This window comes from Glycine max, chromosome 7, assembly GCF_000004515.6.
Source record: "Glycine max cultivar Williams 82 chromosome 7, Glycine_max_v4.0, whole genome shotgun sequence".
In the NCBI taxonomy this organism is placed as follows: Eukaryota; Viridiplantae; Streptophyta; class Magnoliopsida; order Fabales; family Fabaceae; genus Glycine; species Glycine max.
In genome coordinates this window covers 39,928,468-39,942,321 of record NC_038243.2, presented here as the reverse complement: position 1 = coordinate 39,942,321, position 13,854 = coordinate 39,928,468, and the positions used below count along the sequence as shown (strand labels likewise).

Sequence of the window (13,854 nt, the reverse complement as noted above, 5' to 3'; positions counted from 1 at the left end):
CAATTCTCAAAGCTTCTGCATGTTTAGAGATTTCTAGACAAAGAAAGATCCAAGTTCCAGAGAGTTTTGATAGCGTTTGCTCTGCGAAGACTGGCAGAGAACTGAGCTTGAAGAGAAAGCCATCCTGAGAGCATGAGATGAGTTTGTGAGTGATTGTGAGGTTCTAGAGGTGGAGGAGACATCCCCACTACTTGTATTTATTCAATCCTTCATTTTTCTCTTCTCTTTGTTGTAAAGGAAGCTTCCCAGATATGGAAAGTTAAATCCTCTGTTGGTTCTTCCTTGTAGGTACTTGATGTAAATACCCGTATATCTATTTAATGATGTTTTATGTGTTCTCTGTGTTATCAATACGTCATTTTAGTGTGCTTTTGCCTCGATCACGTAGATGCATGCTTTGTTAGGATCATTCAACAATGGGAACTGGTTTGATTCTTAGAACTTGATAGGACAAGGCTAGTTTATCGTATTATCATGAGGGATCGGGGTACGGTAACCTAGTTGTTTGTATGTTTGTCTTAATGCGGTTCTGGTCGAGTTTAGTCCAACAAGAGGAATATGGGAATGATGCTTGATCAAGAGTAGGCTAGACTATCACGAGGGATCGGGGTTTAGCATTTCAGGAGATACCATAGAACACATGGAAGTCAATGTGTTTTTAGAAAAAAAAAATTCCGCATGATTTTATTTTCTTTTATTCGTTATTTGTGAGGGTAGAAAGTGTCACAAGGGTAGCATATTGCAATGCACCCACCACAGATCTGTATAGAGTAGGATCATCAAAACCACCAGTACCATGTCTAGATAGTTTGCAGTTAGAGACCATTAGAGAAGAAATGGAGTGAGCCTCAACTATGTTAGTTTTATGAAGTAAATCTCGAATGTATTTGCTTTGAGTCATCAAGATAGAATTGTTGGACAGATGCTTGATTTCTAGGCCTAAGAAATAGTCTAAATGACCAAACTGCTTAAGGGAAAAACAGTATTAGGTCTGTCTATAAGCTGCTAAATCAGAGAGGTTGAGCTGCCTGTCAGAATTATATCATCCACATAGACTAACAGATAAACAGTGTACTTAAGTTTGTACTGAGAGTGCCTGTCACTCTTGCTTCCAACAAAACCAAGTTGTAGTAGAGTGGACTTAAGTTTGTCAAACCACTGCTTGCGAGCCTGCTTTAAACCATAGATGGCTTTATTGAGTTTGCATATCAGTGACTTGTCTGTAACTTCAAAGCTAGGAGGTTGTTTCATAAAAACATTTTCTTCAAGAGTCCCATTTAAAAAGGCATTATTCACATCAAGTTGAAACAATTTTCGCCCATAGGACAAAGCAAGAGTAAGAATAATTCGAATGGTGACAGGTTTGATTACAGGAGAAAATGTTTCATGAAAATCAAAACTATGAACTTGATGGAACCCCTTGGCTACCAATCTTGCTTTAAATCTGTTAATAGAACCATTAGCATTTTCCTTTACCCTGTACACCCATTTACAGCTAATGGCCTGCCTATTAGGAGGTAATGGTACCAAGTATCAAGTATTATTCTTCATCAAGGCATCATACTCTTGCTGCATAGCAGAGAGCCAATCATGATTTGCTAGAGCTTGTTTGACAGTCTTAGGATCAGAATGAGTGAGAAATAGTGAAGGGTGGAGTTTAGGATTGTGAATACCAAATTTAGACCTTGTTTGCATGGGTGAGTGTTAATTGGGAGAGAGGTGGGTGCAGTAACAACCTCTGAAGTGGATGTAGGAAGGGTAGTGGACTCAGAATTTTGAGGTTTGGCACAAATGGATGTAGAAGAAGTATATGGTGGAGAGAGTAGCGATGGGAGAATGAGTAGGCAAAGGTGAAAACCCAGGGGGAATAAGTGGAACAGAACCTGAATTAGCAGGTGATGCTTGAGTTACCTGGGGAATAGTTGCAACACAAGGTAGAGAGAGGTTAGGACTGAGACTAAAGTAAGAATCCAGACTTTTTGTGGAACTAGAGGAAGAGGGGAAAAGATCAAGGTAAGGAAACCTTAACTCATTAAATAAAACATCCTTAGAAATGTAAACTCTTCTAAAAGATGACAAGCACTTGTAGCCTTTGTGAGAAGAAGATTAACCCAGAAACAAGCACTCTTGAGACCTAAAAGTGAGCTTGTGTATGATATGGTCTTAGCAAAGGAAAACAAGCACACCCATAGGTTTTAAGAAAGTGATAATCAAGCTCTTTATTAAACAAGGTAACAAAAGGAACAACAAATTTAAGAGTAGTAGTAGGTAGCCTGTTAATTAGGTAAGCAACTGTTGTAAAGGCATAATCCAAAAGCTCTAGTGGCAACGAAGCAAGATGCAATAAAGTTAAACCCAAATCAATTATGTGTCTTTGTTTTCTCTCAACCACATCATTTTGATGATGAGTGTGAGGACAAATTAGTCCTATGAGAGATACCAAAGGAAGCTAGGAGATTAGAGAAAGGTTTGTATTCACTTCCCCAGTCTGACTGAATACTCTTGATCTTAGTATTAAGCTGTAACTCAACCCTGGACTTGAAATTTTGGAAAGCATCTATGAAGGAAACATAATATGTATAACCAGCATATGAGGGAACATGTGAAGGTCCACACAAGTCAGTGAAAATAAGTTCTAAAGGTGAATATACAAACGTAGAATTGTGAGAAGGTAATCTATGAGCTTTACCCATACAACAAGAGGAACAAAATTTTGTGAAGCTTTTATTCAAATTGGAAATGTTACAATGATTAAGAACAATTTTCATAACATGATCATTTGGATGCCCTAACATAGCATGCCAAAGATTTAGCCAAATTGGAAGAAGAAACAACAGATTTTGAGCCTATGTTAGACTATTATTGACATTAGGAGTTGAATAAGAGAGGTCAGTATTCGTAACAGGGACAAAAGTAGACATCAGCAGGGAAGGATTGCCTTGAAGTTGAAGATTTTGAAATGAATAAAGGCCATCAGCACCCACAACTCCTTGAAGGAGGACCTTATGTGTCTCTTGAGATTTGACAAGACAGATATGAGGATGAAATTCAAAAAACAGAGTTATCTTTGGCATACTGACTCACACTTAACATGTTTTATGAAATAGAAGGAACATGTAACTATTTCTGAAGTTTAAAGGTTATACCAGTGTCATTAGGAGAAATAAAGGTTAAGGAACCAGTTTTAGAGAATACTTAAATCTCAACATCAAGTTGCTCATCAGATGAAATTGGGACTCCAATGGAACCAAGAGAATCAACTATAGTCTGTAGGATTCTGAATGGTGGAGGTATTGTAGGATTGACCAGAAAGTGATGAAGGCAATGACCTTTCAACACAGGTTCAACTTGCTGACACCACAGCAAGTAGTTTGAGTTTGTGAGTTTCGAAGACGCAGCTGTCGGAATCGCCGTCGGAGTAGGGAACAACTGAAGCGGTGTTGCAACCACTGGAGTCACCGTCGAAGTGAACAAAGGAACTGCCATTGAAATGAAAGGAGGGACTTCTGTCGGAATGAATGGAGGCATCGCTGTCAATGTGATCAGTGGATCCGCTGTTGGAGTGAACGGAGGAACTGTTGTCGTCGTCGGAGTAGCTGAGGAATCGCTGACACCGTCGGAATCAGCACCGGAATAGAAGGAATCGAAGACTCTGTTACCGGAGCTGAAGAACTCGGTGGTGGAGGGGGAGGGTGAGGTTAAAAATTTTTTGTGGAAGCCATTGAAACTCAGGATTGAAACAAGAGCTTTATGATAGCATAAAAGGATTTAAGAAATGAAAAGAGAGAAAAATCTCAGAATTCAGAAATGTTGTTTTTGATATTAACTATAGTTATCTCTAGTATTTATACTAGAGCTAAACAGTTGTTACAACTAACATTAGTAACTGTCAACTAACCTAACGTTAGTTGAGGTCAACTAACTCAACTAACATAGCTAACTATAGTTACAACAGAATAGGGAGTAATTCTACTCATTTACTCTAATATCTGACATCTTCCACTTGCAGGGACTAAATAGTCGAAGTTTAGCTTAAACTTTCCAGTGATTTGGGGCTGTAAGAACGGTTTGGGTTTTTCAGGTTTGAAACCTGGGAACCCGAAGACTGAACTAAACAGTATTGGATTGGCTAACATTAAACTGAATTGATCAAGTGATCCAAACCAAACCGAGTTCTTATTTGGGTCAGGTCAATTGGGTTCATGGTTTGAGTTGTTCCCCTCTTAAATGCCTGATTTAGAGGGTCAAAGTGCGTATAATATTCACCTATTGAAAAATTCAAGAAGTAGATTGGCACATATTCATGATCTCTTCCCGATGTTTATATTTTATAAAATTATTAAGTTATTGATTATCTCGTCAATGGTCATCAATGCTGCACTTTACACTTGAAGTGCACTACTCAATTTTGAGGATCCAGTTCCAACATTAGTCGCTGTTCAAGTAATGAATCAGTGCACGAAACTCAAGTCTTGTGACTTATATGCATCCACTCCCACTATACCAAATTGTACTGTTTCTGAACCAAATATCATTCATTCTGTCATTGTTTTAACACATCAAGCTATTTGTGCAGTACATGAGAGAATGCATTCTTGGCAACTTCAGAAGAAGATTGCTTGGTGTTCTGAAAACTGATAATGATCTTCAACGGCCAACTGTTCTGGAATCACTGATTAAGAGACATATTAGCATTGTGCATCTTGCAGAGCAGCACATCAGCATGGACATTACTCAGGGAATTCGGGAAGTTTTGCTTTCAGAAGCCTTTCCAGGACCAGTTTCTTCTCTGCACTTGTTTGAGAAGCCAACAGATCAACATACAGGATTGGCTACTGAATCTGTATGCAATTGGTACATTGAAAACATAATCAAGGATGTTTCAGGTGCTGGGATTTTGTTTGTTCCAATTCATAAATGCTTCAGGAGTACAAGGCCAGTTGGTGGATATTTTGCAGAATCAGTCACTGATCTCAGGGAATTACAGGCTTTTGTACGTATTTTTGGTGGCTATGGTGTGGACAGGTTAGACCGAATGCTAAAAGAACACACAGATGCTCTTTTAAATTGCATTGACACTTCACTACGCTCAAACCGAGATGTGATAGAAGCAGTTGCTACCAGTCTGCATGCTGGTGATAGAATTGAAAGAGAAGCTTCTGTGAAGCAAATAGTTGATCTGGAAACTGGGATTGGTTTTTGTGTTCAGGCTGGCCTTGCACTGGCTTTTGATCAGCTACTAGCTGAGGCTTCTGGTGCTATACTCGAAGAAGGTGCTCCCTTGATACATTCGTTGCTAGATGGGGTTGTTAAGCATCTACCCGATGGAGTACCAGAAAAGGAAGAAATCAGGAGAATGAGAACAGTGGCAAATACTGTAGGTGTTAATAATCATGATTCAGTTTGGGTAAGATCAATTTTGGAGGAAGTTGGTGGTGCAAGTGATGGATCATGGGGCTTGTTACCATACTTATTTGCCACATTCATGACATCTAATATTTGGTCCACCACGGCATTTAACGTTGACACAGAGGGTTTTAGTAACAATATCCATTGCTTGGCAAGGTCAGTATGGTTATATTTTGGCTGAAATTACTTGGTATCTGTAAACACTATGGAGTTTAATACTTCACAATATGTTTGCATGCTTATAACTTGGTCCAATGCCAGTGGCTTAACTTCCATGCAGTAATTCTGTAGGGTTGGATTTGGTATCTGTGTAGTATTTTGGTTCCATTGTGTAAACTAATATTACTTCCGGTCTTACATATAAGTAATAAATTGACTTTTTCTTTGGTCCTAATTATAAGAAATAATGACTAGTTTTCAAACTTATTTAGGATTAATAATTTATTGTTAACTTTATTTACTAGACACTCATTCATTGGATTATAAGTACTAACATTAAATGTAACCATCTCTTACAACATTTAAACTTAAGGGTATTTTTGAAATGAAATTGAAATTTATGATAATATTAAATGTGAATACGACTTTCCTTGGCCTGGATGATTTGTCCTATGTTTCTTATATATTTGACCCAAAGTAGTATTTGAGAAGCCAAACTACTTATTTCCATTGGCATATACTGATTTCCATATTTTCACACTCTAACCACATAATACCGTGCAGGTGCATTTCTGCAGTGATTGCCGGAAGTGAGTTTGCTAGATTGGAACGGGAACATCAGCATCGACAGTCTTTAACAAATGGACATGCTAGTGACAGAATGGATCCTGAATTATCAAGTCATATGTCAGCCGAAGCAAGTATTAAGTCCACACTGCAGTTATTTGTGAAACTCTCTGCAGATATCATACAGGATTCTTGGAGCGAAACACACAGGTAAATATATATATATATATATATATATATATATATATATATATATATATATATATATATATATATATATGTACAGATCTCATCTCGTAGCACAGCTTATCTTCTTAGACCAACTTTGAGAGATTTCACCTTACCTTCGAAGAAGCTCGCTGGAAACCCACGTTCCATATGCCATTCTCCGTTCAGTATACAGCCAATACTACGCGGATACTCAATCCACTCCATTGGCAATACTAAACACATCACTGATCACCCCGTCATTCACCTGCCGTGTTGCTCGCACATGCTTCTCCTGTCTTAAGGCATCCTCGTGGTGGAGACTCACCACAGTATTATGGGCACGAATCAGGGTACTTCGAAGGATCATCGTCACATAGCCAGGAGCACCTCTATGAAGCTGATATTGGCAGCTTGAGGAGCATGGACAACAAGCAAAGGAACGTTCGCTGTTCTGGGCCTTAGGATTACAGTGCCAGCCGTAGTAGGGTAAAATCTGTTGAAGGCTCAACTTCAGGAAGCACTGGCCCCAGTCCACTTCCTAGGTTTGCAGTGTCTAGATCTGGTCCATTAGCGTACAAGTAGTGAGTTGTTTGATATAATATCCAACACAAGCTGATAAGTTATTCACCTTCTGGTAGTGATCAGTTGTCTCTATAAGCACAAATCGTTGAAGATTTGCATAAATTTTAGCAAATGTATATCGCACTAAAGCGTCCTTTTGTAATCGCCTGGATAGTTTAAATCAATGTCATATTAAGTCCTTGCTGCTGTTTTAGCAAGAACCAGGTGTTCATTCTATTTATTGCTAGTATAATCTTGACATCTCGCAGCTTGAAGTCTGTTGGCCTGGATCTTATTAAGCTATCGCTATTCAGTAATGATATTTGCTCGTAAATTTATTTTATACAACCCTATCTTTTAGATAACAAAACAACAAAGGCATACATTTATAAACACATCTTTCAATCGTTTTTTCTGTTAAGCAAAGGTCGCTCGTGTTTGGTTACACGTTAGTGACGTGATTTCTCGTGTTTTCTGTGAAGCTAGAGGGTACAGTTTTCCATGTTTCCAAATAATACGGGAAATCGAATTGAGTAACTTTTCGTTCTTGAAATTATAAGTAGAGTTTAATATCAATTAAAAAGAGAGAAAGATTTGTATTAACTTCATCCAATAACAAACCATGTTGACTTTGATTACAACTATATTAAAAGTTATATTAAATATAATTTTTAATTATTTGACAGTATAAAAACTTCTATACTATTAGTATATACTTATTAAACTTTTTTAAAAATCTTCAAATACTTACTGAATTCTTTTTAAAAAATCTTCAAAATGTCGCTAGTTGATGTAATATGTTTAGATATATATTATATTATCACTAAATATTAATAAGAACCACCTTTTTAAAAGTAAATGAGTACCAAAACCTAGAGACCAAAACCAAAATTTATATTTTTTATATGAATATAATTGCGGTTGCAATTCAATTAAGACTTTAAAAACTGCAATTTGGCCTATCCTTGTATGAGAAGGATCACATACATTACTTTTCTTTTTATTTGTTCACAAACCAATAAGTTATCCCTTTTGACCATTATAAACAATAAAGAAAACAAACATGATAAATACTCGGTAAAATATTCTAAAAGCTTCGCAGCCTAAGTGATCCTAACTCTTTGGGAGACTGCTTAATCCGTTTAATCCTATCCCTCTCCCCAAGCCAGATGACAAGAGGATAGAGCTCCAGTTTGTGTGATTAAAAAAATACCATATGGTAACCACTGTTTCTGGCAAGCTAAGTAAAATAAAATGTGAAAGATAACTATCTATCTTCAAATGGTAATCACAGTAATTACTAATTAGCATCCTTGGCTCAACAAGTTAATACGTTCTGCAGGTATTCAGTTAAAGACAAGTAAGAAACAAGTTCCGGGAAACAAGTTGTGGGAAACAAGTCTGATATCCTTCTAACAAATTAATCAACCTCCTCGCATATGTGCACCAAGCTCGCCAAACTGATCATCAGCCTCCACTGTATCTTCAGATAGCCTCACAGCATCCAGCTTCTGCTTGAGAATTTCTATGGCATTTAGAACCAATTGAGAAGCTTTAACCGCTCCAGTAGACTCCACAGTGAATATGAAGCTATCCTGCCTCGCAATGATTTCTACAAGCCCAGGCTTGCCCATAGCTTCTGCTTTCTTAAGCACCTCATCATCATATGTGTATGCCTCAGCATCAACCACCATCACCTAATAAAAGCCAAAAAAAACATAGTATGATAAATTACCTCAAGACAACACATGATTTTGAAGGGTAGCAAAATTTAAAATTTTTGTTCAACAATACATAATATCAAAGAACTCGTAATAACAAATCAAATGTGTATCGCATATGGGACAATACATAATAGAGCCTATAAAAGGGTATTATTTTAACTATCAAGTACCACTACCACATATCAACAATTCAAAATAGACAAAAATATGTATGCCACTAAGTGGTTGACAGAATCAGCCAGATTGATCAGAATGGTTTTTGAGACTGATTGCAGCTACAACAGCCACAAAGGTAAAACACAGCACAAATCAATTCTATGCTTCAATAGCACACTATTAATAACTGTGCTTGAGTTATGCAAAGTCTTTTCCACAATCAAGTACAAGAGGTTGTAAACACCTTCAGAATGATTCTGTATGAAGTTGTTCACTTTCCCACTGATTTTCAGGGTTGACAGAAGAATTTTGCTTTTAAACTACCTTGAGATTGCAAGTGAGGGAGGCTACATTACCTTGACATTAGGAGTGATGAAGGCTACCTAAAACAAATTCCCTCTGATTCCAAAAGATTAATGATAAAAGGCATAAAGTTTAAGGGATATATGAGTGCTAACGTCATGTATATTTGAATAACATCCTTACACCAAGATAAACCAGAAACTTTACAAAACATTGTCACTCTAATGCTTATTTTCTGGAAGGAGATATATATTATTTTCCAGGTGGCCACAACCAAAATATGAAGAATAGTTGTCTCTTAGTTTTACTGCATGTTCATTCTCTCTGTGATTCTGCAAAGCCTATGAGACTTCCGTTTCTATAAACAACTAAAATACCAATATCAAGGATTGCTTACGTTGTTCACAAGAATTATGCTTTCAAAACATCAAATTATCAGTGCCCATCATTGAACACAGAAATAAAACAAGCAGAAGTACCTCTAATTGCACTTTCTACTCCACTTCAATCCAAAAGGTTAAAGGGACAGCATACAATGTGCAGGATTAGGGAATTAGCACAAAATTGAAAAGGAAGTAACTGGCATGCAAATTTTTAAGATAAATTCCAAAGAGTAATGTCCAGTAAACAAACTACCAGAAGACATGCTAGGTAATTATTAATTCTGCACAGAATATGGATCAGATAACACTAGCGAAAAGTGCATAACCAAATCACGAGAACAAATGAGAAAAACCGAACCTGTTGTGTCACTGGATCAATTTCAAAGACACGGGTTGGACTACTGTCAACCCATTCTCTTTTCTCTTCCAGAGTCAAGGTTTCCATCAAATCCTCATTTATATGAATCTCCGGTTCATACATGAAAGTGACAGTTGCAGCAGGTGACCATTTAGCATGATCCTTCCCAATCCCCTTCCTAGCTATCGCTCTCAGCTTCAGCTCTTGTCCGCGCCGCAACTTCACAATGATAATCCCCCTGAGTACACAGTTGAAAACCAAGAACACCCATAAGAAAAAACCAAATACCCAATTGAAAACAAAGAACACCCATTAGAAGAAAAAAAAACAAATACCCAATTCAAAACGAAGAAGACCCATTTCAAAAAGCCAAATACCCAGTTGAAAACTAAGAATACCCATTCGAGAAGGCAAAAAACCCAGTTGAAATCATGAAGACCCATTTGAAATAACCAAATACGCAATTGAAATCGATGACGACCCATTTCAAAAAACCTAATACCCGATTGAAATCGATAAAAAAAAAACCCATTTCAAAAAAGCAAATACCGAGTTGAAGACAAAGAATACCCATTCGAGAAAACCAAATACTCAGTTGAAAACAAAGAAGAGCCGTTTCAAAAAAACAAATACCCAGTTGAAATCGATGACGACCCATTTGAAATAACCAAATACCCGATTGAAATCGATGGCGACCCATTTGAAAAAACCAAATGCCCAGTTGAAATCGATAAAAACCCATTAAAAAAAACTAGGTTTTCCTTTTAAAAAAAGTTGAAGAAACGCACCTGTTGTTGTCGGAGTCAGTGGCAGAGGGGTCAGAGAAATCAACGGGACTGACAGTAGGGTCAGAACTGTAGAGGTCCTTGCTCGTAACATCGAGGGTCTGATCAGTCATGCACTTAACCCTAAGATGAAACTCGACGGAGCAAAACTCGCACTGTCCGTCACCGTCGCACGCGTCGCAGTCACGTGAGAAGCGCATGGACATGGCGCGCTCGCTAGTGAGGGGGATGAGGCCCAGCCTGTGAGCGATAAACTCGTCATTGAGCACCGAGGAGTTGACCTCGATCTCCACGAGGTCGATGGCGACCGTCGGCACCTCCGCGATCATCACGCGCCGCAGCGCGTTGGCGATGCTCGCGTCGGTGTCGCGGAGCTCGAACTTGGCGTAGTCGTCCTTCAGCTCGCGGATTTTGACCCGAGGCATGCGCGCGTAGGATACTCCTCCCTCCATCGTGAGAAGCGTCTCACTCTGTCTTCTGTGTGTTTCTGTTTCTCACCGGAGAACGAATAAAATGTAAAACCCTTTTCCAAACCCCAAGCGTTCGGGCTCTTAATTTAAATGATAAATACTCAATTTCGTTAATTTGGTACTTTTTGAAAGACGAAAAAAATATTTAATTTTTAAATATGTAAAAATAATGACATAATAATCTTATCATTAGTTTCTTTTGTTATGTCAGTCTAATGTGATGGAGACTCAAATGTCATGGAAAAATAATATCACATGGGATTGATGAATTGATTGGATCAATTTATTATCAAAATATTATTTACCTTTAGATTTATTATTAAAATATTTGAATGGTTAAGATCAAATTAAATAATAATAAAATAAATTAATCATAAAACTAAAATGGCAACCTTGTTTCTATCACTTTCATTTCTTGACAAATTTGTCCCCCACTCTTTCAACCCACTCCATCACAAGTTATTGGTCATCTGCCGGAAGCTAAAAATTTATACGAGTCATTGATGGAAAATTAGAAATTTAACTTTTATCATCAGCAATATCAATTTACACCATTACTATATTAATCAAGTACCACGATTTTTTAAAATTGCAAAATGGTATGCAAAATTCGTAGCTTCTTTAATTTTCATAAAGAGATGTTGTTTATACTTTTTTTCATATTGTGTCTTTTTTTCCTGAAAGTGAAGGCTAAAGGATTATTAGTGTTTGATCATTGAACTCATTGCATCAACACAGAACTGCATGAACTTAATCTATTATTCACACCCATTTCAAATAATTGTAAAAAAAAAGTCAATAATAAGGATTTTAATCAACCTTAAATCAACCATTGTCAAGATCATTGCAGCCATGAAAATAAATATAATTTTAAAAAAAAAACAAAGCAATATTTGCACATATATGAAGTTACAAATCGTGTCTTGGTGAGAACAAGAAAACAAAAACCACAAATATGTCGCCCTCTTCCAACTAGTGTGCAACAAACAACACCAAATGTCAGATGAAAATGCAGCCAAAAGCATTATTAGCATTGTAATGCATCTAATTAGGAATGAAGAAAACCCCCCTCAAAATGGAAGAACATGTTCAAGAAATAAAATTGAAGAACAAATCTGAGAAAAAAATTAATAGATAAAAAAAATCAAGTACAAAACTCATGTTTGGGGACCTTGCTACCTCTTTGGCTTTAGAGAAACTCACGTGATTCCCAAACAAGTTACGACAGTGACCACCTTCAAGCACTGTTAATGGCTGAGCTTGTGGACGAGGGTGGAGAGTGTGAAAATGATTTTGGCCTTAGATGTGACGAGTTGCTTGAAGATTTCAAGGACAGCGTAAAAGGGGTTAGTGGTGGCGGCCACGATGCCAAGATGGAGGCCACCATGTGGAAGGGGTCAACCTCATCGGTGTCGTCGATGGCAAGATCCACAACAAGGTGGGCGTTGAGATCAGAGATAGAGATCCCGAGGAAGAGCTACTATTCGTGAGTTTGCCTTGTCGAAGATGTTCATCAAAGAAGTTGACGACGTGCTTGGTGGTGGGGTGTGAAAAGGATGACGAACAAGGAGGATGGGAAAAGGAACACAATGTTCAAAAATGACAAAATAATCCATCAAAATTTTCATGACAAATTGGGTCTGTCGAGTCAGCATCCCATTTGACAATCTTTTCAAATGATATTTCAATCCTCACATGTCACGTTAGTAGAGATATTACACTTGACAAACAAAAGTAATGTGAGGACTAAAATGTTGGCATTTTTACACATTCAGGGACAAAAAATAATTTTTCATCTTTCAGGGACTCATGTTAGCCAATTACACTTTCAAGGCTAATTTGGATATTTACCCTAATTTAAATGATTTTCTTTTCAAATGTAAATAAAATATGTAAGGCAATGATAGATTGGTCCCTCAATTTTGCAACTTATGTCAAATTGGTCCTTGAATGGCAATTTAATAGATCCAAAATATAAAAAGTGCAACAAATTGGTCATGCAGATAATTTAATGACAAATTGGTCCCTAAATTTGACAATCTTTTCAAATGATATTTCAATCCTCACATGTCACGTTAGTAGAGATATTACACTTGACAAACAAAAGTAATGTGAGGACTAAAATGTTGGCATTTTTACACATTTAGGGACAAAAAATAATTTTTCATCTTTCAGGGACTCATGTTAGCCAATTACACTTTCAAGGCTAATTTGGATATTTACCCTAATTTAAATGATTTTCTTTTCAAATGTAAATAAAAATATGTAAGGCAATGATAGATTGGTCCCTCAATTTTGCAACTTATGTCAAATTGGTCCTTGAATGGCAATTTAATAGATCCAAAATATAAAAAGTGCGACAAATTGGTCATGCAGATAATTTAATGACAAATTGGTCTCTAAATTTTGCAACTTATGTCAAATTGATCCTTGGAAAATACTACTTATTGTTAAATTGTTCCTTGAACATTACAATTTAATAACAAAATGGTCTCACAAAGTTAACTACAACATTAGGGACTAAATTTGTATTTTTTTTATCTTTTAAAGACCAAAATGGGTATTTATCCTAAAAATATTTAAATATAAAAGTATGTATGGTTAATTTAATTAAAATAAAAAAATAAGTAAATAATTTAAATATAGGATTAATTATCAATTTGACCATTTCTTTATTCAAACACTAATTGATTATTTCATTTTACGTTTGTTTTTGTTCTACCACCCACTATTTGTTTCTTGTTTGGTTACATGGCTATAGAGGAGCCA

General features: G+C 36.8%; 1 protein-coding gene and 1 pseudogene across 1 annotated transcript; one reads left to right on the top strand and one right to left on the bottom strand.

The window, feature by feature from the left end:
- Positions 1-3,514: 3,514 nt before the first annotated feature.
- On the top strand, positions 3,515-7,186 carry LOC100793095 (protein NAP1-like; annotated as a pseudogene).
- Positions 7,187-8,151: 965 nt separating this feature from the next.
- On the bottom strand, positions 8,152-11,178 carry LOC100792565 (DNA-directed RNA polymerases II, IV and V subunit 3). The gene is made up of 3 exons (XM_003529377.5): positions 10,619-11,178; positions 9,831-10,068; positions 8,152-8,603 (listed from the first exon to the last, which is right to left on the bottom strand). The coding sequence occupies exons 1-3, from the start codon at positions 11,065-11,067 to the stop codon at positions 8,331-8,333; spliced, it is 960 nt and encodes a 319-aa protein (XP_003529425.1). The 5' UTR covers positions 11,068-11,178; the 3' UTR covers positions 8,152-8,330.
- Between the last annotated feature and the right edge of the window lie 2,676 nt (positions 11,179-13,854).